Raw genomic sequence first — 26,271 nt, 5'->3', positions numbered from 1 at the left:
CATCGACAGATTGCGCGCGCGAATGAAGAGACAATGAAACAAACGGCTAGCACACACACACACACTCAAAAGCACGCAATCACAAAGCACAGAACACAGCACAGGATGATGCTGCAGAATGTGACTTTAAATTTTTGTAAGCGCACTTTAAATTATTGCACTTGTGCGTATGTATTATTTTGAAACACCAAAACAAATGGCTTCACATTCGACAAGATTTATATTTATTTTGTTTTCACATTGCGCTGCCGGTGCACGTAATTCCGTTATTGCCGCTAACACCACATTTTGCACAACTCATCAACGACGCGCGCGCTCATTCACAATCAAGGACTCAACTCGACACCGCCGCGTACAGGAAACGACTGCTTAACATTTACTATGCTACCACAAGCATAGCATAATTTTGGGAAACGCTCTCAGCGCGACTGTTAGTTAACAGAACAGCGAATTACTTAGCAGAGCAGCCCGAAATTATTTGTAGTGTAAATTTAAGCAAGCAGTGCACTGAAGCTGTCGCTTGTACATTACACAATATACTCTGAGACCGAAACGTTTAGTTTTATAATTATCTTAACAAATTCTTCAATTAAATGAACAATTTTGTATTTTGGCCATATTTTATTGCAATTGGTTCAGAATGCTATACAAAAATATATAAGCTTTCATTTCTATAGTAAACTTTTATGACTTAACTCATTGCTTACAAATGGTACATAGGTTCTACATAGGTTCTTACCATATTTCAAAACTGCAGTACGAGAGCAGTAAATGCTAATCCTTTCTTAGGCAAATGATGCTGCACGAATTTATATATTCGGATATAGGAAATTCATGTTAATTGTTCGCGCCGTTAATAACTCGTTAAACTGCTTGCCAAATTACATTAAAGATTTGTCACCCTGTGGCACTACTTGCCATATAACACTTATATCTAAATGTGTGCACCCTGTAGTAGTGTTAGAAGTGTATTTTATGCGCATTTTTTCATTTTTTGAGGAGTGGCAATGGAAACAAAAATAAAAACATAAAGGGAACATGAAATAAAGCATGCATCTGTATATACAAGTGTTTTTCCAAACTATTCAAAACTATTCAAATGGAGGCTGTGGTGCGCGTATTTATGCCATATTATATATATTGTAACCAAGCAAGTGCAACTGAATATGGTATATTTCAGTATTTTCCATAGTAAGTTTATTTTGAAACACCTCAGTCGGTCACGCTGTTAATTTTTTCGTGGGAAGCGTGAGCGTCTATTGCAAAAAACGTTGACAATAAATTCCAACAGATAAGCACTTTTACAATTAGTTAAACCATAAATATGCCTGCTGTGGTGCGCATCAAACGCCGCATTGACGAGGAACCGCATACGGCCTTTGTACTCAATGGCAAGCGTCGACGCCTGCAAAATGATGAAAATGCGCCATCAGAAACAGCTACAACAACAGGGACTGCATCAAACACAGACAACAAAGAAGAATTAAGTCAAGTGCTGTTAAAATTTGCCGGCACATTGGACAAACAGGTAAGTGCAATCACACTTAGTATATAAAAAAGCCAATGTACGAGCCCCAAACTTTCGGGTGGAATTCTTCACATAGGATGATAGCGCAACCAAACAATTTGCGGCCGCACGACTGAACAAAGAAGCGGCCAAAGAGCTGGTGGCTCGTAGTCAGAGCAGCGATTCCTCCATTGCTGCTGCCCAACGTCGCGATCGTCAGCGCCAGGAGGCGCAGCAGACGTCACGAGAGCAGCGGTATCGTGTGGTGAACTGCTTGCGGACCACACTTCAAGAGGAAACGGAAAATGATGCCAACGCCCCCTGTCGGCCACAAGCATCAACGGGCACAACAACCACAGCTGATCATAGGGAAATCACAATTGTTGACATTGAAGAATCACAGCAGCAGCGGCAACAACAACAATTGCAACAGCCAGCAGATTCAGATGTTGGCTATGTGTATGATTTATATGTGCCAGAGAATGAGATGGAGGCATCGTATGTTGATATGCTGGATGACAACTATTTAAGGTTTGTCCTGCATATAGAAGAACAGCAAATGTTCAATATCACAAATTACTATATGTAAAACAATCGAACCATTTCGCTCTCTGTATGTTTCTTTTGTACTTGTATTTGTATGGGTATGTATGTGTGTGGTGTGTGTGTGTAAGGGTGTGTGCGGTGAATGTGTGTGGGTGTGTGGTGTCCTACTTCATCATACATTATAAATAAATTAATTGTATGTATATCTATGTATATGGCATTTATCTGATAAGTAGTTTTGTAATCGCTCAATACTATCTCTTGTATCTTTTTGTAATTTGTCTGATTCTCTATATAAGGTTGTATTATCCGTTTAATTACTACAACAACTGCTACTGGTAACACAATAAAGCAACAACAGCAACAGGACGTCGACGTCGATGTGCTACAACCGCAACTTGCGACTTGCCAAATGCAGCGCGCCTCCTTCGCCAAGCATCCAACTTAATTAGGCTACATATTCATTAGTCTTTAAGCTTCTTCTTGCCAGACAGACACACACACACACACCACACAAGCTCAAACTAACACACGCATACACAAAGAAATCAAAACTTATACATCGCATTAGCATTAAATCAAATCGCTTAAATTTTACGTTTCTTGACCCTTCATGTCCAATTTCGTTGCCAGTTGCTACAGTTGTCATTCCAACAACAGAAGTTAAGTCTTAAGTTCATAGTTTTAGTTTTGTCGAATAAAAAAAGTATTTACATAAATAATGCCCAGCCACGAAAATGTCTTTTAATTACTTTCAAATATACTATTTCGCAGTCTGCGTCCAGTGGACGAGATCGTTTGGGAGGATTGCTACAATGATGGGGATGAAGATTGCGATTCCGATGACTCCAATCAGGAGAATTACTATACCAACGAGTATCCTGATGATGATGAGGCAAATCTTGGCTCCGATGATGAGCTGCGTCACAAAATGGATAAACTAATGTTTGGTATGTCAGGCAACATTTTTAATAATTGTAATGAATACACAACACCGTGTTAATACATTTAAAAGTATTGCACAAGCTTTCGAAGACTGGTTCGTATATACGATAAGAACTGGTTAAAATGCATGCTATGGTTTGTGTCTAGTTTCACTTAACCAAGAAATCAACGCAAATATAATTTTAAATAATTAGAGTTGGGATTGTAAGAAACCGATCATTTAAATATCAATAACTATTGTGTTTAAAAGTGTAATGTGTTTCTGGGCCTTGATAGTTCAGTCAGTCAGTGACTCGGCACAAAAAGTTGTACATATATACATATATTACGACACTTAGAAAATACACAGCTTCAGGTTTAATGCTCGTATGTATTCATTCTTAAATACAATAATAAGTAAATTTAACGTAAAAATTTAAAATCATAAATTATTTGTAAGTTTTTGCGTCCAAAATTGTTCACCAAAATTCGAAAATCTACCAAATATAGAAAAATCTCTAGTTATTAGGCAATCACTTGGGTTTATTAAAGGTACTACTTAGAAGTTAATTATAAATATATTATATGTATATTTGGAGGGAAAAGAAGAAGCAACTTTTTTGAAGAATATATATTTCGACCTAAACAAACTCAAATACACCAAAATCATTTGCTTTCAACCGACAACTCATATTATCCATGATTTATTTCTTTAAAATAACATTTCTATAGAAATAATAAAATACAATTTAAACTGAAAATGCAATCATGTAATTTTTATAATACAATTTATACTATATTAAAACCCCTATGAAATGTCAGGAATATAAAATTAAAGAAATCACGAAATTAAATCTGTATTTCTTGCAGATGACGATGATGAGGACGATGAGTGCGAGTCCAGCGAGGATGAGGATTACAATACCTTCCAGGATCCATATGTGCACACCATCGATACCGAGGCCGATGCCTTCGTGGATGATGTGGACTTTTGCAATGTGGATCGTCAGGGCAGCGCCTATGAACGCTTTAAGCGTCGTATTCTACGCGAGGCCGAAGGACTCGACTCAAATTCCGACGACGATGATGATGATGAGGACTATAATCCTGATGAGTTTGCTGATGCCAGAGATATATTCAGCGACAGCGATTAAAACATAACAAGTCCAGTGAAATCTTTGCGAATCTACTTTTTTTATTTCACTTATGTATTAAACATTATTTATAATTTACTAATCTGAACTCTCACGTCGTTTCTTTGATTTTTTTTCCTTGGATCTCTTATGCTTATCCTTCTTTTCCTTCTTAATGTTAACATCAACAGTGCTAGAACTCTGATTAATGGGCTTTGGAGCACATCCTTCCATGTAGAGTCGCAACGTCTCTTCGTCTAATTTCTCGTTGTCCTTAGGCGGCTTGTAATCCGCCACATGGTCAACACGCAATGATCTATCCAATATTTTAATCCCATTCAAGTTATCCACGGCCAGCACTGTTGACCGTTGGTCCTCGTAGCACAAAAAAACAGAATCCTTTTGATTTTCCCGTTTTGCTGTCGCGCACCAAATTAATGTTGACAATTTCGCCGTACTGCGAGAAGACGCAGATGATGTCGCCCTCGGAGAGAGTGTAAGGGAAGCCGGCAATAAATATCCACGCTGAGCCGCGGTACATGTCGTGCCAGCTCTTGCCATTTGGATTTTGTAGCTCATGTTCGCTAAGTTTTAACACATTTCGCATATTTGTTAACGGATTCATGCTTGCGGTTTGTTTACTAATTTCTTGGTGATAGGTTTAATGTATTGATCAGTGTGACCATAAGTTTGGAATTTAATAACAAATTGCTTATCGAATCAAGAAACATCGAAACATTTTTTTAATTATTATTTTTTTTATATTTTATTAATCTTTAATCTTATGAGTAACGCTCAGCTATACAAAATTAACTACTTTTGTGACTCACATTTTTAAGAAAAGTTAAGGCAAACCATAAATCTATCGATACTATTTCGGTATAACAAGTGCGTGCTTTGGTCACACCAACTTCAGTAATAAGTTAAGTTGAGTATAACCGGGTAAAGTATGTTTTGGTATATCAGTATAACAAAATTGGGAGAAACTATTATTAAAATTTGAAATTAAATGTAAAAGAAATAAACGACTTTTAACCCTTATATTAGTAAAGCCTATTCTATAATGCTTACAATTTAACTGAGCAAGTACATTTTTGGATATAATCTCGTTTTATAGAAGTGGTATATTTGCATGTTTTCCGATGCAAGGGGGGTAGATTTTTTTCATATTCAAGTTGCGGTCACGCTGAATCAGTAGTACGTTTGTTTAGTCCGTCGTCGGTTGGTTGCGTTCGGTGTATCGTTCTCCTCTCTTTATCGTTTTTGTTGTCGCATTGCAAAAGTTTCAAACTCTGCAAATCGCTGGTGAAAACTGCTTGAAATGTTGTAATATAATTACAATAAAACACAAGTGCTTCAATGTGCAATTAAGGTGTGTTAAATAATCGTATTTATATTACAAGCGGTTGTAAAACTCGCATGTCTGCTGCATATATATACATATATATATTGTGTGAGCATGAATATGTATGGTGCGTGAATGTGTGTGTGTGTCTGTCCGCTTGTGTTCTCTGTGCGTGTGTTTTTGTGTGCCTGTGTGTGAGTGCGAGTGTGTGAAAAGCGCAAGAAAAAAGATATGCTGCGAACAGCGGCAGAGCAGAAAAGTATCTCTTCTTCTATTTAAAAATGTGTGTCAGTGTATGTGTATTGTTAAAGGCATAATAAATAATAGAGACGCTGCTTGTATCTCACTATCTCTCTCTGTCTCACTGTCTCAAGCAAGCATTCAAAACGTTGTCTTTTAATTGTGTTATTGTTTTTATCGTTTTCTCATCTAAGTTCACAAGACGCGAATTTGAATTTTGTGTGCGTGTGTGTGTGCCAAATTTAAAGGCCGTAGAATTACAGTTACCAATCGAGGAGGAGTATTACAACAACGCCCCAGTTCTTCTTCGCGGGGGGGTCAACCAACATCTCCCCCCTTCCCAAACCAGCCCCCGCAGCTGCTGTTCGCTTTCGTCATCCGTTTTGTGTCGCAGCCCCTCTTGCGCTTTTTCTCTATCTATCTCTCTCTGTCTGTCGACCATTCCCACGCATGGATCGCCGCTCGCATAATATACGCATTTTGTTGTTGTTGCTGGTATGTAAAAAGGGAAAATACTTGACTGTGTGTGTAAATACATATAGTATTTTGTTGCTTTTACACTTGCATACATTTATGTCACCCCGCTGGTCACACTTATTGAGAAACACACACACTCGTACACCTGAAACAACTCCACCATATGCCTGGCTGGCTGCCTAGTCAGAGCCGCCTCCTTCCTCCTTTGTTTCCCTTTCCCCATGGTGTCGGTCTTTCTATCTGTTTAACACATTCCACCCCATTTCGCATTTACCACGTCGCCTGTCGCCTTCCTACTCCTGCGCTACTTCTTTCTCTTATTTTTTCGTTTCGTTTCATTTTTGCTTTTTTGTTTTTGTTGCTGCTTTTACTTGTTTTGATGAGGTTTAAGGCTTAGGTGTGGCCGTACTTTTAGTTGTGGGCTTCCTTTACACAATTAAAACGGAAGTGGCAAATAAAAAAAAAAAACGGCGTGTAAGCCCACGCCGTTGACATTGAACTCGCCAGTTCCAGTTTCACTCGCCTGTCTCTCTGGCGCTATCTCATTTCCCCGCTTTCCTCTCGTCTTCGCTGTTTCCCTCAACCACAGCAAAGTCGCGTAGTTACTTTCCCAAAAAAAATCAACTCCTGTCGCAATGGCCTTTCATTTCTGCTTTGCTGTCGCAACATTTACTTTTGCAAAAAATACACTGTAAAAAAACAATTTTCTTGGGGTCCTATTAAATTTTGTAACTAGTAAAACAGGCTTTGAAATTCGATATAAGCATTTCAAATTTTCCTATTGCATTGTAGGGGAATTTTTTTTATAGCTAGGATGAGAAACTCCTTTTCTAAATTCTGCACTGAGCTGGATAAACATGTTTCCATTGCATTGCTTGACAAAGCAACCCTTATCCTATTTAACCCTGAACTGTCTGCATAATAAATTACGGGATCAGTGCATTGAAATGTGTAAGGAAATACACAAGTTAAACCTCAGGGCATTACTTGACTTCCTTTTTCCCGCCCTGTCACCACATGGGGTTTACAATTGTTTTCGGAAACTGAAATCCTTTACAAAGCAAATTATAATGCATCGAAGATTCGTCTGTTTTCGCTCAACTTTTTCTTCTCAAATTTTCTATGTGCAGTCTTTTTCACTTTATTTTTTATTTTGTTTTTATGTTTTTTTGGACAGCTTTCTCATTATTATAACGAGTGTGAGTACTAAAGGTATATCAAAGTATACGAATGAATATCTATGCTTGTATGTGTGTATAATATAACGAGTACTGTTATTGTTATGTGCCTCACGTCTTGAGCCAAAGATTCGCGCTGCGACTGCGCACGATTATGGCACATTTCATAGCTTCATAGCGCAATGCCAATGCGATGAAAATGACCGACCGCTTCAGCTTGCAGACCGAAACGTGTCAAGTTGCCAGATAGCTTTACAACAATATATACTTATACTGTATATATAAATCTATGTATATACATATATGCATTTGTAGAGTCTGCTTATATGTTGTGGGGTATTACAGACTTACAGACTCGTGTTTAGAGCATAACGTGCGCACATCGTTCGATTAATTTCGTTGCGCCTCGGTAGCTGTGCACTCAACTCAAACATCCGCTCAAAAACTCACACACACACACACATACACCTACAATTCTCGCATACACACACTAACACTAACTCGTACACCTACTTGATGTACTCGTATAACAGTCAAAAAGAGCAATGTGCGCAGTGTTTTTAACCCTTCTGCCGTAAGCCACAACTGACCAACTGGCAACTGGTAACTGGTAACATCTGTTTTCTTCGAGAACAACAACCTCAAGAGCTCGAGAGCTACTGTCAAATGGAAAGGTCGACTAGCAGATACTATGTAGCAAAGAGTAACAAATAATGTCAGTTGGGATTCATGTCTTGTATTTGTATAGTAAAAAAATATACAAATACAATTTTTGTGAAATTGATTTGCTTTGAAAATATTATAATAATAAATTTAAATTATTATTTATGGAATTCGAAAACAGCTATAAAAATAATGACCAGCTCCCAACTCCAAAAATATAAAAAATATTATTATAAGAAGTAAATATCATTTTGAATAAGAATTTTTAAAGCAATTAGCTCAGAAATTCCTAATAAGTAAATATGTTATATTAAAAAAGGTATTTTAAATTATAAAATAAAAATATTATTATAAAAATGAAGGAAATAGAAATTAAAATACGTATTCATTTCGTATAGGAAAGTGTACGAATTTGTATAGCGAACCTTATAAGATTATGTCTTTGAATATTTGAATTATATCATCCCCCATTCTAAGCATTTCACAGGGTAAAACCAGCAAGTGCAAAAAGTGGGTTTTCACTCGCATTTTTTTCGTTGTTGTGGCTCTCTTGTCTTGTTGCCATGTTTGTAACTGTCTTGAGTTGTTATTGCTGTTTACACCTGTGCCTCGCGATTCGCATTGTTTACATGAAGCAAGCATGTAAATTCTTAACTGCCACGCCCCTATTCTTAACATTTTGAGGGCCACATACCAGTAATAACAAAAGCAACAACAACCCACACACAAATTCAACATACTCATGTATGAACAACACAAAAAATAAACAGAGACTCGCGGCGCGCGGGTTTTTTATTTCATCTGCGTATCAAATAATTGAGCTCAATTGATTTTAATTGAAACTGACAACTCGACGGGTTGCTGCCGTTTGTTGGCGTTGTTGGTGTTGCTTGCCAGTCATTTGAAACAAAAACCATCAACAATGATGGCTGATGATGTGTTTGATGGACTGCGTCGTTTCGAGATGGAATAGACAAGCAATACCGAAAAAAACATTAAAAAAAAAACTAGTAACATTCAAAAAAGCAATTCTAAATCTATATTTAGCGTTTATTAAAAACATGTGCATTTATTTGAATAGTGATCGGTTAGCACAATTTACTAGAATAGGTTCAAGTTAAGCTTGCAAATAGTTTCATTGATAAGAAATCACTTGATTATCTGTAGGCTAGTCACGATTTATTTGGATGCTTTCTGACTACTAATGAGACATTTCTAGATGAATGGTCATTGCAAATATAGACGTGTCCGCCTCTATATAGTAATATTATATTGCTAGATTTGCATGCTGACTAAGTATCTCTTTTTATGTGTGTATGTATCTTTTGCTAGTTGAGCTACATTTTGGCATTCGGGGAAGGTTTTCACTATGACTCATCGTCCACATGTGTCACACAATCTGCACGCTATTGATAAAGAAATTAACTTTTGTCTATGTACAATATATTTTACATATGAATCACAGACAAAAATTTGATATTCATCATAGTAATTTATATGATAATATTTATAATGATAGTTAAGCAATTACGCGAATGTCAAATATGATAATTGTAACCATACACGACACAAGTATGCAAATTGGACTTGAATATGGAATGTCTCAATATAACAATTTATTATAGTCATATCTCATAGCTTTGCTGTAATTATTCCATAAACCATTTTTGTAACATCTTGACTTAATAATTATGCAATATGTAAAACTTAAGCTTAATTTCGCACGTATAATTTCATAATCTTTTCATCAAGTGTTAACTATTGTATGATATTTATAGTTGTTTGATACGTTTGTTTTTTAGTAAATTCATTTTAAATTGCTCTTTAAAATAGACTTAATTTTATAGCTGGCTTAAAGGGCAATCGATGAACCCTTTGCGACTTGAAAACCATTTGCCATTATCAAGTAAAGTTCACTTATCCCATGCAAACTATTTATATACAAGTATATTCCCGTCTATAGATCGCATTTCGATTTCGCCTATAAAATACGTATCTAAACATAGCCCCAATGAAATGCCAGAAAACAAATGAATGCATGCCGAAAAAACAAGTGAAATAGATTATACTACAAAAGATTTCTACCCCGAATTGTTGGAATATCTATCTTTGCATACAGAAAAATACATATTTATATATCTATAGATATGTCTGAATAAATAACCATATTATTTATCCATGCGGTTTATTGTTGTTGCGCATTCCAACTTTCATTCATTTCAATATTCATATTTGTTTATCAATTTCAACGCTTGTGTCTCGTGTCTTCGCCCAGTTCTCGTCTGTTTGAAGTCAACAATTTCTATATGCACAGCCCACACATTTAAGTTGTGCGAAGCTGAATAATAATAGTAATCATTAAATTAAACTAAATTGCTAAAATACTCAAATGCTGACGTTTCTTTCTAAATATTTTTTTGGCTCACGCTTTCCAGCAGCTGTTTCGCATATTTGTTAATGTGCATTTTTATTGTGCTCTTCAAGTTGTTGTTATACCCTATAGCTAAGAGAATGGGGTGAATGTGTTATATGAAAATGATTTCACAATGAAAATATTGATATGAGAATTCAATATACATATTTTACATAATAAGTTTGTATGTGTCTTTAAATAATGTTTTATTAAAATACAACGATTATGTTTTAAGTAATACTCTATGCAATTCTATATATTTCTTATAGCTCATATAATCTTATTGAAAAACTTTCTCCAAGTTATTAATATATTTTCTTAAAGTCTTCTGAATTTACTTTGATTCATATTCATAGTGTTTTTCTGTTCTTAATCCACGTACACAGTATCTTCACGTCAATCAGTCGAGTTGAGAGCTTTATAGTTGTTTCAATTTTGTTTATTTTTGAACATTTGGCATGGTGGCGCTACGAGCTTAAAAAAAAATAAAATAAAAAAAACCAGAAATAAAAAAAACTATTTAGATATGCGGCGTGTGTGTTGGGCAAATTTTTTGTTGTATTTTATATATTTTTGTTAAGACGTCGCGTCGCCGACGCCGCGCAAAAAACTTTCACTTCCATTAAAAAGTTTTGTGTGTACCTGTGCGCTTGGCAAAAGCCCCAGCAATCTCGACTTTGAGTTCGACTACGACTACGACGTCGTCGTCGTCGTCATCGTTAAATGACATTAGGTTAGGTTTTATAGCTCATAGCCCCGAGCACCGGCGAAATTCTGCATAAATGTCAAAGTAGAAAATTTACTTGGGCAGCAAATTGAGCGATTTCGCTTTTATTTCCCTCATTTTTTTCCATTTGTTTATGCTGCACTATTCGAAATTCACTAATAGAAAGTGCAACTGAGTGACAGTAAACAGAATGTAATGTTTGAAAATGTAAATGTTCTGGCGTTTCAAATGCTTGAAACCTTATCCGGAAACTATAGTAAAACCTATAAGTTTGTTGTGGAATGGATTCAGGTTCATGAGTTTAACAGAAGACAACAATTTAGATTGAAACTTAGCTCTTGTTTTAAACAAAAATTCAAATTTAAAAAGGTTTCATTATAATTTGAAGATCACTTCTCAAAAGTTTTACAAAATTTATTCGAAGTACCTACAGAGAAAATAAATTTCTATCACTTAGAAAATTCTTAAGGAATATTATTCTTTACCGTCTAATTTTACACAAGAGCATGCACAGTTCGTTGTGGATGTTGGAAGCTTTACATTGAAGCGATTTGATTTAGTTGCACCTGTTATGTGACCGGAAGTCGAAGAGCTTAGCAATTACGAGGTATGTCCGTAATGAGAGAGTCGTCTGAATTGTTGAGCCACCATTGCGCATGCTAAAGATAAAAATAAAAGCCCAACACAATGGAAAGCGGCAGCAGAGAGCTCCCACAGTTGACTAATATGCAGCTCCATTTTGACTAATTACAGTGCAACCTTCCTACCAGTGGCAACGTTTTATGTGAGTCAGCAGAGCAGTCGAGTGGTAGTGTTGTGTAGGGCGGGTCGAAAGAGGATGGGGACGGGTGACGGGTGACGGTAGCACAACAGCTCTTTGGCGTCTCTAAAAAGGTTCAACAGATGTAAACAAATCCACATTATGAGTCAGCGAAGCGCGCCAAACAGATCAGATTTCGCAACGCGCAACTGTGGCAAGTGTCAACCGAAGCGTAGATTGATACAATGCTGCTCAAGAGATTAGCAACCAGTAGCTGGCAAGATCGAACCGGAATGATATCAGCCTTGGGGGCTCAATTTGGAAATCTGCGCTCAGTTGAGGAAGAGCTGGAGTGTGGAGATGGGGATGGGGACGGGGAAGGGGGCGACCCCATAGATTATTTAACATCATATTTCATATATGTGTGTGTGTGTGTGTGTGTGTGTTGAGCTCCTCGAGCGTTTAATGAAGTGGTCCGCCATTGAAATTGGTCAGTTTAATGACTTTTTATGTGAACTCATTAGTCATTGTCCATGAGAAATGTAGACTGAAAGTGTAATAGCATACATGCGATATATAGTACATTTTAATTACGACGAGTTGCTGCATAAATTGTGAATCATGTGTGGTAGTTGCCTATCACCTAGTCATCGTTTGCTTGCCTGGTAAATAATTTATTATAAATATTCAAATGCCCCGCTCGGTTGCTTTGTGCGCTGTAATTAACTTATTTTTAATAAGCTCAATTAACTGGTGACTAAGATCAATTGAATTGCTTCTATTTGTGAATTTACGACTCTGCGTAATAACTCAAAAACAACAGTAACCACGTCCAGTTTCATTCAAATGCAGTTAAAATACTCAATAAAAAAAAAACCAATGAAATCATAAAGTATCTTCTGAATTGTGTTGATTACGCCGTTAACGTTGCTCCTGCAACTGGTTTCGCAATGTTCGTAAATCAGCTTCAGCCCATTAGCGGCTCCTATAACTTTTGATAATGAACTGCAGCGGCGGACTGCAGTTGGAATTTCTCACGCTGTGCTAAAATTTTATGGTGCTGATCTTTTGTCTGTAACGTGGAAGGCATTAACACTTAATGCACTAGAATCATTGCCAAAGCATTTCCCGGAGTTTTGCGAAAAGACTGTAATCTGCTTCACTTGACGCTTCGCTCTAAGCTCAAGCTCCACCCATTTCCTCTAAGCACAAGACGCGGATCTCCTGTTCGCTCTCTCTCTCTCTCTGTCTCGTGGGTATCACGATGGGGGTCACCTATTGTGTTGCCCGCTGCTGTATCCCGGTCTCATTAAGATGCACTTGTTGAACGCAGCATGACAGTAGAACTAAGTGAGTGAGTGAGTGACTGACTGACAAGTTCCCCCAACCAAGTTAAGCACATTATGCATTCGCCTGTATATTGTGTATATTTTCACAGTCGTAAGTCTTTTATGGTCGACATCATCATCATTTACTACAGCCCATGTTTGTATTTGTGTGTTTGTGTGTATGCGCTCTAGAAACGCCATTGAGTTGTGACCCAGTTAGTGCCATAAATTAGCACAAGCGTCTGACTGCCAGTTAGGCAGACAACTTAGAACGTTCACTTTGCACTTATTAAATACAAGTATGACTACGAGTATCTCAGCATACTTCTTGCAACGCACACGCAATGCAGCTCAGCTAAGCCGCAGCCTGACAGGCTGTTTTCTTGCTCATACCCTGTAGTCATAATGAGTACATAGGGTAGCATATGCTTTACATAGCTTTCCGTTTATCAAATAAAATGTTGAATTTATTGTTGTAGATTCATCGAAATAGTATGAAAATGAGAATTTATATTTCTTGTTAGCTTCACATTAGATTACGATCTGAAAATGTTAATTTTCTTTTGTTCAAATGTTCTTTAGTAAGTTTATTCTTTGTGTCGTTTTTGTCACGTAATTTCCTCTGCTGTTGTCTATTACTTAGAATCCGAGCAAACGAAATTCAAATAGAAAAAAGAAAATACATTACAGTTGAAATTTGTAATTTGTTATGTTTTTAAATTAGTTTTGTTCTTTAAACTATAAATCCGTGATTATCATAAGCGTGGAATTCCTCTTAGAAGAATTTAGTTTAGAATGAAAACTACAGGTCAAAAATATGTTTTTCTCTGTATAGCAAGTATTATTTTTAAATTGATCGATCTTTTTAAATGCAATGTCTAATGTAGGTATCTATAATCAAGAATCTTTTTCAATGAGAGCAAATCAAAACCTTAATTTTCTTCAGTCAGGAGTAGGGTATCCTCCAACCCAGTAATTTGTGTCTATAGTTCCCCAACTTGTCTCAATTGGGTCAGTCGTGAGAGATAAACTGAATCAAGATCGAATGAGAGGAAAAAAGTAAAAACGAACTATTAAAAAGCCATCAACTATTGTTCAATATTAAGTAAGTTATTTCATAGCATTAATTAGTGTACGGACGCTGCAAGCGATTGAAATCGCTACCCAAACACACACACACTCACACAAATTCACATACACACACACACACACACACACACTAACGTAGTGCACATGGAGTTTAATTGATTGGAGAAAGTGACGTACATGATTTGGCTGACCGTTCGTTAGGTTTTTTTTTTTGCCTGGGAAAATGTCTTCATCGAGCCGATGCCAAAGTGCAACGGGCAATCGAATGAAAAAATAAAGTTAACTGCAACTGCAATTGCAACACCCAAAACAAAAACAACAACAACTACAACTACAAGAGCTAATCAGTCGAAATGTTGTAAATGTGTGAGATAAAATTCATTTGAGATAGACTCGTAAATTCACCGAAACCGATCGACGTAACGGCAACAGCAATTACGGCAATTGCAGCAACAAATTTGAAATGTACAAGAAAAATCATTGAACAACAGTTAGGGGTACATTGATTACCATACATCGTTGGCAATACATCAGATATGTGGGGAAGTTATATATCTTTCATTTCAGTTGCTCTTATAGAACTTTCCAGAATGAATAAACATATTCTATTATTCTTTTAATGTTTAATCGTCAATATAAATAAATATGAAATTATACAAACGAAATTAAATACTCATAGTAGGTTACTCCCTTTAAATAAACATTATTGTTGATTCAACACTGCAAAAAAATCAATAAAATCTATAGAAAACGATGATAAACAATGAGCAATAATTATTATTATATATAGAAAATGCTACTCTTAAATAAATAATCTTATATTTACAGCACCTTAATAGATAAGAAACAATAAAATACAGATAAAAATGCAGAAAAAATTCCATTTAATATAATTCAAACCTAATACAAAATATATAATCTGCACAAATGATTCATAATAATAATAATTAATTGTTATTATAGTTGTGATAGACTTCGCGCTGTTATTTACGATATGTGAATGTTTAGAATAATTCTTAATTAGTTTAATACATAATCATGATCATTTTATTTGCATTTTTTGTTAACTATCTTTTCAACTTCTTGAATAGCTTGCACCTTAACTGATATCAAAAACAATCGACCCGAGCCGAGGCACTGTCTCGTCTTATAATGGACCGAATGTCAAAGATATCATTAATAATGTTAATCTCACGCGTTGTATTCATGATTTTTATCCATTTCCCGTTTCACTGTACCCCACATACGACACAACGCACCGAACCGAACGTATTACAGCTACATTTGGGGCCACCGCATTGATCTATGGGCATTTTTTATGTTTTTCCGTTGATTTTTTGTTGTTGTCTATTTCGCTTTTTTGTTGATTGTTTGCTCTGTTGTGTATTCCCAGGCCGTTACCGTTTGTTTTAACCAAATTGTTTATTTTGTTAACTCTTTTTTATTTTTTTTAATGTGCACTTTTTTCTGTCATTTTGTCGCTTTGTGTCGTTTTCTTTATGTGCTGCATTTTCGGACCGTTAGCGTCAACGTTTTTAATAGTTTGGTTGCATTTGATGAACGTACCCAAGACACCCCACATCTCCCCCTCCCGGGTCGACACTGCGACTGCGGCTGGCAGTAGTTGGCGCTCGCCGGTGTCCAGTGCCAGTTACCCACTGTTTGCCCCTCTCTGCCCGTTGCATCATAGTGAAAACTCGTTTCCGTCTCGCTCTGCGATTTCGCCGACGCCAACGGCCATTGCCTGTCTCTTTCTCTATCTCTTTGAGTTGTCTCTGTTGCAAGTTGCCCCCCCTTCCCTGCACACACAGCAGCGCCTCACTGCTCGTTTAATTTATGAAAGTTTAAATGTTGCTTGCATCGGTTGCATTTCGTGTCGCCTCTAAATCAGAACCGCCGCTAGGCAACTCACTTCAGCTTCAGCTTCGGCTTCGGCTTCGATTCCAACTGGTTGCTTATAAATATTTATTGTATCTGCTTATAGATGGGGGATATACTTTCAGAAAGAGATATACAAGTATAGATATATACGTAGTATGTGTTGCATGAAAAGAAATATATTTATATGATTGCTCTGTGTGCTGTGCCACATCCTTAAGCGGCCGTCTGAGCCACTGGCCTTATTCCAAATAAAGGAATTCCAGACACGGCTCACTGCTTTTGACCATAGACAGCAGCTGGCCGAAAGTAGAACGACACGACGGGTCTGGGTAATTGATAAAACACATGCGTGCGCTCTGTTAGAAAGTAAATGCGAACAGACGCTTTAACCAAAAACGAAAAAAAACGCATTAAATAATTGCATCATTTTTTCACTTAAAAGTTGCTAATTATATCTACTTAAGCTAATTAGGAAAATAAAGTTAATGAATTACATTGGTGCAATTTGCAAAGTCTACTAGAATTTTTGGAAAATCTTTTTATTTAAAAAGATACAATCCGTTGAAATTTACAATAAAATAAATCATAAAATGTTACTCGTAAAACTTTCTGCAAATATATTAATATTAAACTTCATTTATACCAATTTATTTCGCTCAGTGTAAATCCCTGTTAAGTAGCTGTTGATTTGAGAGTCATGCAAGTATTTTGACTGCTTTGTTGCTACCTTCAATGACGGCTTCCGTCATTATTTTGATACAATCATTACATATACGTGCATATAGAGCCCGAGAAGTGCCCCTATAAAATTTCAAAGAATTATGTACACATAAACAAATGGCATGAGTAATTGGAAATTTAGAGCTGCCTACGCCAGTCATACTAAAAACACAGAAATCTAAAGCTGAACTTAATGCTGCCCTGTATTAAATATCACAAGCAAATATGTACATTCAATTGAGTATGTTATTCTAAATTAAAATATAGTATGTGCCTCATGTAAACAATAGTTTACTGCGAGTAAACATTCGTGTTTTTAATCACCATTGGAATCTCGGTCTGTCAGAGGCGATTATTGTCGGGTGTATTATATAGAAGTTCACGGTTTGTGGGTATGAAATAATAAAAATAGTTATTATCAATAGCTTAGGGGTTATTGCTCTTTTCGTAATTATGCAATAATTTACTATAGAATACACTTTTATTCTATTATCATGCAAAGTGCAACGGTTCGTTAGAAGTTTTTATATCTATATGTTATATACATTCTCATAACAGTTTATTGTACTCTGTTGTAACATTTTAAAGTTGCAGTTTCAAAAGAAAATCGTTTTACATTAACGCAATTTAAAAAGCCGTACTGCAATAAGGTAAGGAAAAATGCTACAGTCCAGTGTGCTCGACTGTAAGATACCCGCTACGCATTTTGAATAAAGGCAAATCATGCCGAAGGATATATTTGGTATATTGATATCATACTGCATTCAAAATATACCAAAGTAGGCATAAGCTTGCGTCCACATACATGGCTATATCGTCTCGGCTATTGACCATGATCAAGAATGTATATATTTTATAGGGTTGGGCCAAAGTTATAATACCATTCTACCCTTTAGGTAGCGGGTACAAAAAGTTTCTATTGCAAATATAGTTTTTCTTAATTACAAGATGCTTTTATGGCGTTACTATGTTAGATCTAATATGGTATTTATATTATATCATGAGTTTGGCTATTTTATGAAAGATTTTACGACACAATCAGTTCTTTACGACTGCATTTAGTAGAGTATTAAACAGCCCATAATCTTGTTAAGTCTTTTCAAGCTGATTTTATTGCGCAATCTACAATAAACAAATGATTAGAATCAATAAACTGCTGAGATCCGCCTTTAAATCGAATAGGCTACAAACAATCGCCATATAAATGGTATCTTCGACCCTCAATAGAATGTATTGATTGATTCTTGGAAACCACAAGAATTGCTGATAACATTTTTAAGCAAACTTATGGCAATAATGTGTGTTTGATGTGCATTGCATACATACGAGTATTATTTACTTATGATTATTAAATGCCAGTTGAGGTATTTTCTAGTAGAGAGCTTGCCTAGCCCCTAGAAATGTATGCGAATGACAACTAAGCAAGCTATTTCACATTTTTATTTGCAGATGACTAATCCTGTGTAATTCCGTGCATTTACCATGTCCGAGAAGGTGAGCAGCGCTCTGGCAGCACAGCTGCATGCCCATGCGTTGGCATCCGCCACCAGTGAGCCCAGCAGCAGCAGCTGCCAGCTGCAGCCGGTGTCGTCGAATGCATCCAAGGATGCGGCGCTACAGTTCGAGACGGATGCACCGATTGGTGCGCAATTGCATTTCAAAATTGTGCCAATCGATAGCGGACTTAATTTGAGTCTGGGCAGCAGTTATCAGGAGATGTTTGCGCCCATGAACACATCACAAATCTCAAATGCCTCCACAGAGTCCAGCTGCAGTCCGCCAGCAGCGGCCGCCGGACCAGCACCGCCCAAGCCCAGCAGACACATGGCAGTTCAGCCACTGAATAGCGTAAGAGTGATTTAATAGATTTTCCAAAATATGCCTACTAATCTTGCCGTTCTTTTAGAAATCATGTCGCTTTCCCAAGCTGGAGGAGTGCGCACACTTCCATTACGAGCGCGTACAGCTGGGCGCTCTCTCGGTGCAGCTGCTCGACGATAAATCAGAGCAATTGGGCAGCAGCATTGCCTCGCAATCGATTGGCGGAGAATTGGCGCACAGTTCGCTGCGTTCGTCAGGCTTCTCGCCGGAGAGCTGCTGGTTCATCATTCGTGTGGCGCCACAACGTTGCGAACCGTTTCTGATCAAACGCAGCTACGAGAACATGCAAATGCTGGACGAGATGCTGCATCGTTGTGTCTACGATCGCAAGATTAGCGGATTGCGGAACATGTGCGAACTGGATGCTGAATCGGAGCTGCAGACCGAACAGGAGGTAGAATATGCGGTGGCCAAGTATCTTGAACGCTTCTCCAAGATAGCCTCCGATTCGCTGACATGCGGCACCATACTCACCTGGTTGCAATTAGACAACAAAGGCCGACGTCTTCCACTCGCCGATGGTGAAACGCAGCGCACGATTAATACGCCAGCGGTGGGAGCCGCGTATGGCGTGCGTAGATATCAGGCGCAGGCGCCGGACGAGATTAACATCGAGGTGGGCGATATGATATCAGTGATTGATATGCCCAGTCCGGCCGAATCGATTTGGTGGCGTGGTAAAAAAGTCGCATCTGCAAAAGTCCCCTCTACGAGGTCGGTTTCTTTCCGCAATCGTGTGTGGCCACCATTGGTGATAAGGTGCCGCGAAACTTTCCAATGCCTGCTCCGCTGGTCGGCCATCTGGATGCGTCACCCACAAAGCCGGTGCTGCGCAAGCATGGCAAATTGATTGCCTTCTTTCGCTCCTTCATTTTGTCGCGTCCATCACGAAGACGCCTTAAGCAGAGCGGCATCTATAGGGAGCGTGTGTTCTCCTGTGATCTGTCTGAGCATTTGTTAAACAGCGGCCAAGATATACCCATGGTGCTGAGATCCTGTGCCGAATTCATTGAGAATTATGGCGTCATCGATGGCATTTATCGTCTGTCCGGCATCACATCGAACATTCAGCGATTGCGTCGCGCCTTCGACGAGGAACGTGTGCCGGATCTTGGCAATCCCGAAATGAAGCAGGACATTCATGCGGTTAGTTCGCTACTCAAAATGTACTTCCGTGAGCTGCCCAATCCGCTGTGCACCTATCAACTGTACGACAATTTTGTGGAGGCTATACAGGTGAAAGCCGATGAGGCCGATGAACGGCTTCGTCTGATGAAGGAGACGGTGCTGAAGCTGCCGCCACCACATTATCGGTAAGTTTCAGTTGGGAAAATTAAAACTATCGAATAAGAGTAGAGTTTGCCAGAGAAATTAGCTGCACAATTATGTAATTTGTAATTTTTTCTCACATTACGAAGCGTCAATAAGTTTAAAAACAGCTCAATATGATTATTTAATGCTCTTGCAAAGTGGTTTAAGAATGAATTTAACGTAAGACTTATTTTACACACTATTCCACTTACCACATTTCTCTTATAGCCTTTGAACTTTGCTAAAGAAAAATGTTTCTTAAATCTAGTCACTCGATTAAAGTAAGATCAGATTTACACACATAATTGTTGTTATTCAAATGCAGTAGAATTTTGTAATGATTGCTTGGAAATATGTACACTATCCATTATTAATTTCTCGTTTAATTTTGACTTGAATTAAGCCAGCTAAACTTTTATATTATTTGATAGGACATGTAGTAATCAATCTGAACCTCTGAGTTAAAAAGTATAAATTTAGTTATTGTACGCACGTCCAAGAAAGTAATTTGACATATTGTGCATTTTGCTTTCAAAGATATTCTTATCCAATTTTCAAATCATGTATATGTGCAACTCGGAAATGACCTCGTTCTCGAGCGTCTGCAGATAATTCTGAATTCTACAAACTGATACCCATAATCATGTGATGTATTCAGTAAAATTATTATTATAGACAACGTTTTTTAGCAGATACAAGTTGTTAAAGTTTATTCTCTATTTCATTAAGCTCTTAAAATACTTTTGGCATTTCTAATTAATTAGTTTGATTAGTTAGTTGTAGGTGCTTTCAGTTCATAGTAAAGTGAAATGAAATACAATAAAAACCTGTTGCGTGTTCACCCTCTTGGTTAAGCTTCTGTCAGTTGGTTGTGCAATCAGCAATCGACAAAGCTGGTTAGCTTCTAAGTTAACATATATTTATGTTTAGATTCTTTGCTTATCAGCGCAAAACAAAGGCAAGCATTGAAGAACATTTAGTGATTCAAGAGGGCAAAGCTTATAAATAAATTGAAAAGTTAATGCAGACAGCGGCATTAAAAGTCCAGTTTACTTGTCATTTACAGGGTATTTATTTGTCATCAAGTTGTTACTTTGAATCCCTTGAAGAAGTTCCTCATTTAACTTTATACCTTTCTCTTTTGCAGCACATTGAAATACTTGTCGGAGCACTTGCATAAGGTGTCGCAGCATCATGAACGCACCGGAATGACGGACAAGAATCTGGCTATTGTTTGGGCGCCCAATCTGTTGCGTTCGCCAGCGCTGGAGTCTGGAGGCGTGGCCGCGTTGCGTGGCGTCGGCGTACAGGCTGTGGTCACCGAGTACCTGATACGCAACTGTCACAACATCTTCGACGCCCTCGAGGATCACAATGCGCGCCTCAGCATTGTGGGCAACGCCTTGACGAGCGCACAGCCAGCTGGTGAGCTGCGTCTGGAGTCGCTAACCGATTGCGAGAGTTTGCTGGTGGAGCAGCGTGAACAGGATCAATCCCTGGGCCTGGTGGAGCGACCAAAGAGTCTCAGCACAGGCGGCGCCAAGTTAATCAGTCTGGAGGAGGCGCAGGAGCGGCACTCGCGCATCGAATCCAGTAGCGATCTGAAACAATCGCTGCCCATCAATATGCTGGCCAGCGGCAGTCACAGCAACAGCAACAGCGGCAACAATGCGGCCTCCAATATTGGCTCTTATATTGAGGTGGGCGGCGGACCATCCAGTCTTCCGGATAAGTATCATACTGTGCTTTCGGTGCCGCGCAGCTGGCAGAAACGCAAGCCGGACAAGACGCCCTCGTGGAAGAGCATATTCACGCGCAGCCAGCGTCAGGGCACAGAGCCGGGTCACAAGCTAATCATCGAGGGCGCTGCGAAGGAGCCAAGTGGCACATCTCGCGTTACCTTTGTGCAGATCTCGCATGCGCATGCCAGCAAGGAGCTGTCGAAACACGACAAACCCAAGTCTATTGAACTGCTGGAGACGACACGAGATGCACGCGATGCGGCCATGGGCAGCAAACCCATGGAGCTGTGCATACGCTCCAACTCCATTGACAGTTTGCGCACTGTGGGCCATTCGAGGAGCGTATCGCATGACTCGTACTTTGATCTGTTGCAGTCGCCGCAGCGCGGTCACATGACCACCTGCCCATCGCGTGAACTGTCCGAGCTGGGGCTGAATTTCGATCGTGAGGAGCCCGAGATGCGCATCTTCTCCGAGAGCGAGTCGCTGGTCAGTTCGCCGCGTGTGGGCAAGGAGAATGTGCCGCCTGCTTCGGGCTGTGCCACACGTCGCATTATGCGCGCTCGTCCCGAGGAGTTCTCCAGCCAGACGAACAGCGTCAATCCCAGCCCCAAGAAGCAGCCGCGTCTCAATTTGCTATCGCCCAGTGCCGCTCGCCAGCTGCCTCCCAGTACATGTGGACAGCCCTGTGGCCATGAGCCAGCCGGTGCTGAGAATTGTTGCAAACGCTACAAGCTGGAGGATCAACTGTCCGACATACAATTTATTGACTGCGGCACACCAGAACATCCGATGCCTGTGCAACAGCAATTCGCCAGTGTAGAGGTGCATCCGCCGCCGAAGCCAGCACGTGCCACCCAAGCGCAGCACAACAACACAGCAACGCCAACAGGCTCGGCGGGAAGTGCAGCAGCTAACAATGCAGGCACAGCACGCTATAGTTATCCGTCGGTGCAGCTGGGCGCCAAGCGCAAGGAGCAGCTGGCCGCCAAGGAGCGATTCAGCTATCAGGGCACATTCATGCAGCCCGGCGGCAAACAGGAATCGAGGCCCCACATGCCGTAAGTACTTGCCACAAACCAAATGCGACCATTAACTAATTGAATTCGCATTTACAGTAATGGAAATGGAAGTGTGAATGCCAATGGCAACGTTGCGTTACGCAGCAATCCACGCGTAGAAATTTGCGGCGAGGATCAGACAACGGTTAAGCTGTCTGTAACCACGCCCACAACACCAGCACACAGTCCACGCTACTCGCTGCTGCTCTGTGACACGGAGAGCTCGGAGAACAGCTCAGCTGTGAATACACCACAATACGATATGGAGCCGTTAATGATAACCTCGGCCATGTCTGGCATTTCGGGCGTCTCATCGAACATGCAACAACAGCAGCAGCTGCTGCTGGGCGTCGATGCCTCCAGCAGTTATCTGGGCAGCTCCCACGAGAGTCTGGGTCAGCATGTAAGTCACAAATGAATGCAACGCAATGGTAAACATCAGCTTATACTTATTCTTTAATATAGTTTAATCAGATGCAGGATGTTGAACAACGGGATATGCATGCCTTGAAGCGTGAGTTATCGCTGGATTTGCAGCCATTGCAGCCACGTCTGCCCGTGGCAGCCAATCGTGCAGCCACGCTGCCCATAAAGGATCAGCTGCAGGCCAGCTCGCCGAACAACTCCAATTTCACAGACAACACTAGTCAATCGGTGACACCCAGTGAGTTTGGCTATCAGCATCTGCAGCGACAACTGAGCATGCACTCGCTGCTGGCCACCGAGGATGGCTCACCGCTATACGAGGACTTTGAGCAGACGCCCAGTAATACGCTAACGCCACAGAAGCTGCAGCCGGCTACGCTTATTGGTAGTCCCATAAAATCAACCATTAGCATAACGTACAAGTCGCCGGAGAAGGAGAAGCCACCGTCTAAGCCAGCCCTGCTGCTGGAGACAAACTTTGACGAGAACATTGTCTACGAGCAGGTGAAAATGTTTCGCAATTCGGTGACCGAGGTGAATCAATTGTTGAACGAACGACACAGTCAAAGTCTCAAGCAAATCGATGAGGAGGAGCAACAGCAGCAGCAACAGGATGATGGCGTTCGCCGAGCGGCAGAGATGACACAGCAGCTGCTTGAATTGGAGCAGGAGCACGATTGCGAGCGTGAGCAAGAGCAGCTGCTCTATGAGAACATTGAGCTGCGAAAACCGAAAACAGTTTATGAGAATCTACGTGGCGAGGAGATGAAACTCAATACGAATGAACTTGAGCTGGATGTCGAATTGGATTCAGATTTGGAATCAATACCGAAGCAGCCGATTTGTGATAGAATAGAACTCGACAGTCTCGACAGTTTGCCAAGTACTGATCACTTAACCATGGCACACGAACAGCCTAGCAAATCGCCCTCTTTCAGCGTCAAGGAGTTGGCCAACAAGTTCGAGAGCTCCCCAGTTGAGCAGCTGCCCAACTTTGATTTCGGTCAACGTGGTAGCTCGATGAAAAAGCCGAATGAGCTGCAATTACCTGTGCCGACCGCACCAAAACCAGTGATGCCAGCGCCAGTGCCGCTCAAGAAACTCAATAATGCGCAGAAGATAACACGCTCCTTGGACGAGAATGCGTTTGTGCGTGAATTTGGTGGCAAGCAACTGCAGGATTTGGCCGCTTGCAAATTACCCGAGCTACCGGAGTTGAATAATCGACGCAAGAGCTTTGATTTTACGCGACCCAAGACACTAAATCCACCCAAGCGTCTTCCCGGCATGAGCATCACCGAGGAGATATGTCAGCAGCGTAATGAGCCGGAGCAGATCATAACCACTCCCACCACCGAGAATCGCATTTCGTTGATACAGCAAAATAACGTGCCACGTGAGCAGCAATCCCAAACTCTGAATATGCCTACTGGCGGACGCAAGAATGTCTTGACGGGGGTCATACTCGATCGCGAACGCATCGACAAGATCAAGGAGGAGCGTCGTCAGCAGTTGACACAAAAATACTATGGTGACACGTTGAAGTCGCGCTCCAAAACGGAACTCAACACCGATGACATCAATTTCCAGGCTTCCGAATCACTGCGCATCAAGTCCAAGTCACGTGGTGATATGCATTCGCTGCAAAAGGACATGGACATGAATCTCAAGCAGTTGGCACGTGCTGGCGCCGGCTCCGAGAGCACTTTGCATCGCTCTAGCGACTATGGAACTCAACGGGTGCGCAGCATTTCCGATGAGAAGAATCAAAATTGTGATAGCAATGTGACAAGCAATGGAGCCAACACCATTAATTTGCCGGTGCACAGCGTCAAAACAGCTGCTCAAAAGTATGCGGCCAACAATACAACAATCATGACAGCATCCACAGCTACAGTGCCAGGCAAATTCGAGCGTGGAGTTGGGCGCGAACGCCTCTCCAGAAACTCCATGCCACATACTACGACCACAGAGAGCGTAAAGTGAGTAGCTAAAACTAATTAAGAAAACGAATAGAGCCGCATTTGCTTAATATCTTAAATTTTTTGCTTCGACTAATACATTTACTCTTTTCGTATCTTTGCAGCAACAGAGAAAAGATCTCACCACAATTCTCAATACGCGATGTGACTGCGATGTTCGAATCTCGTTCACAAAATCAATAGGCTTAGACAAATTATCATCCACTACAACATCGAATACCCCAAAAAACACAAAAAATACAGCAACAATAATAAATTGAAGATTAAGCAGAACGAAGCAGAAGATGGTGGATCGGTCGCGTTATATAATTTATTTAGTTTTTAAATTCTACATATTAAGCGCACTCTACAGACAGGATCATGCATGTATGTGAAACACATATACATAAATATACTCGTATATATACAATAAATATATATTTATATATATATATTGGATACTGGACCAAGCGGTTCCAAAGACATGAAGCAGATTTACGCCGCTGGATGGGGGACGCATCCGATGGATCAGCAAAATTCAATTTTGTTTTAAGTGAATTTCGAGTGAATCATGACTAAAAGACCCAGCGCCAAATGCAAATTGTTATTGCATTGGCCAATTTTAGACGTTAAGTTTTAATTTTGATTAATTTGTAAATGTGTACTTGCATCGAATTGCTCCTGACTTGATTTCGGTTTTGTTTATTCGTGTAATTTGTTTGTTTTGGAATTGATAAAAGTGTAGGGAAGATTATACGATTGAATTAAATTTAAAGTGTAGATTGAAAACAGTAATTTTTCTTATGCTAAAACATTAATTAATTTTAATGCATTTAACGCAACTTTGAGCGAGTTGCTTTAAGTTTATTAATATTTTACGGTTAATTTATATTTTTAACAAAAGTAAGAAAATTACAATAAATTCACTTTAATGAACATACATTTGATTTTTTGTTTC

At 39.6% G+C, this 26,271-nt stretch overlaps 3 protein-coding genes across 4 annotated transcripts; 2 read left to right on the top strand and 1 right to left on the bottom strand.

Moving 5' to 3' along the window:
• Nucleotides 1-1,214: 1,214 nt before the first annotated feature.
• Nucleotides 1,215-4,213, top strand: LOC133842563 (probable RNA polymerase II nuclear localization protein SLC7A6OS). 2 transcript variants are annotated; one of them, XM_062275718.1, is made up of 4 exons: nucleotides 1,215-1,528; nucleotides 1,605-2,038; nucleotides 2,828-3,003; nucleotides 3,848-4,213. In XM_062275718.1, exons 1-4 carry the CDS (start codon nucleotides 1,325-1,327, stop codon nucleotides 4,129-4,131), a joined length of 1,098 nt encoding a protein of 365 aa, XP_062131702.1. In that variant the 5' UTR covers nucleotides 1,215-1,324; the 3' UTR covers nucleotides 4,132-4,213. The 2 variants fall into 2 exon arrangements, with proteins under 2 accessions (XP_062131702.1, XP_062131710.1); XM_062275726.1 differs by lacking the exons at nucleotides 2,828-3,003; nucleotides 3,848-4,213 and adding an exon at nucleotides 2,353-2,791 and having other exon boundaries at nucleotides 1,217-1,528.
• Nucleotides 4,143-4,807, bottom strand: LOC133842579 (RNA-binding motif protein, X-linked 2). Its single transcript, XM_062275737.1, is given in 2 exon segments — nucleotides 4,143-4,503; nucleotides 4,505-4,807. Coding segments are annotated over 2 exon segments (525 nt in total). The 5' UTR covers nucleotides 4,736-4,807; the 3' UTR covers nucleotides 4,143-4,209.
• A 506-nt stretch (nucleotides 4,808-5,313) lies between these two features.
• LOC133835378 (GTPase-activating protein CdGAPr) lies at nucleotides 5,314-26,253 on the top strand. Its single transcript, XM_062265404.1, is given in 9 exon segments — nucleotides 5,314-5,482; nucleotides 18,381-18,779; nucleotides 18,838-19,491; nucleotides 19,493-19,516; nucleotides 19,518-20,125; nucleotides 21,271-22,926; nucleotides 22,984-23,329; nucleotides 23,392-25,334; nucleotides 25,439-26,253. Coding segments are annotated over 8 exon segments (5,676 nt in total). The 5' UTR covers nucleotides 5,314-5,482; nucleotides 18,381-18,413; the 3' UTR covers nucleotides 25,518-26,253.
• The last annotated feature ends 18 nt before the right edge of the window (nucleotides 26,254-26,271 follow it).

Source organism: Drosophila sulfurigaster, chromosome 2L (genome assembly GCF_023558435.1).
Source record: "Drosophila sulfurigaster albostrigata strain 15112-1811.04 chromosome 2L, ASM2355843v2, whole genome shotgun sequence".
In the NCBI taxonomy this organism is placed as follows: domain Eukaryota; kingdom Metazoa; phylum Arthropoda; class Insecta; order Diptera; family Drosophilidae; genus Drosophila; species Drosophila sulfurigaster.
The sequence above is the reverse complement of the archived record's forward strand: the minus strand, read 5'-3'. Positions and strand labels throughout refer to the sequence as shown.

Bases quoted from the DNA above. Each gene is read 5' to 3' on its own strand.
- LOC133842563 (XM_062275718.1), top strand. From the start codon at position 1,325: ATGCCTGCTGTGGTGCGCATCAAACGCCGCATTGACGAGGAACCGCAT. The intron at 1,529-1,604 runs GTAAGTGCAATC...TTCTTCACATAG, and splicing joins CCGGCACATTGGACAAACAG to GATGATAGCGCAACCAAACA. The intron at 2,039-2,827 runs GTTTGTCCTGCA...ACTATTTCGCAG, and splicing joins CTGGATGACAACTATTTAAG to TCTGCGTCCAGTGGACGAGA.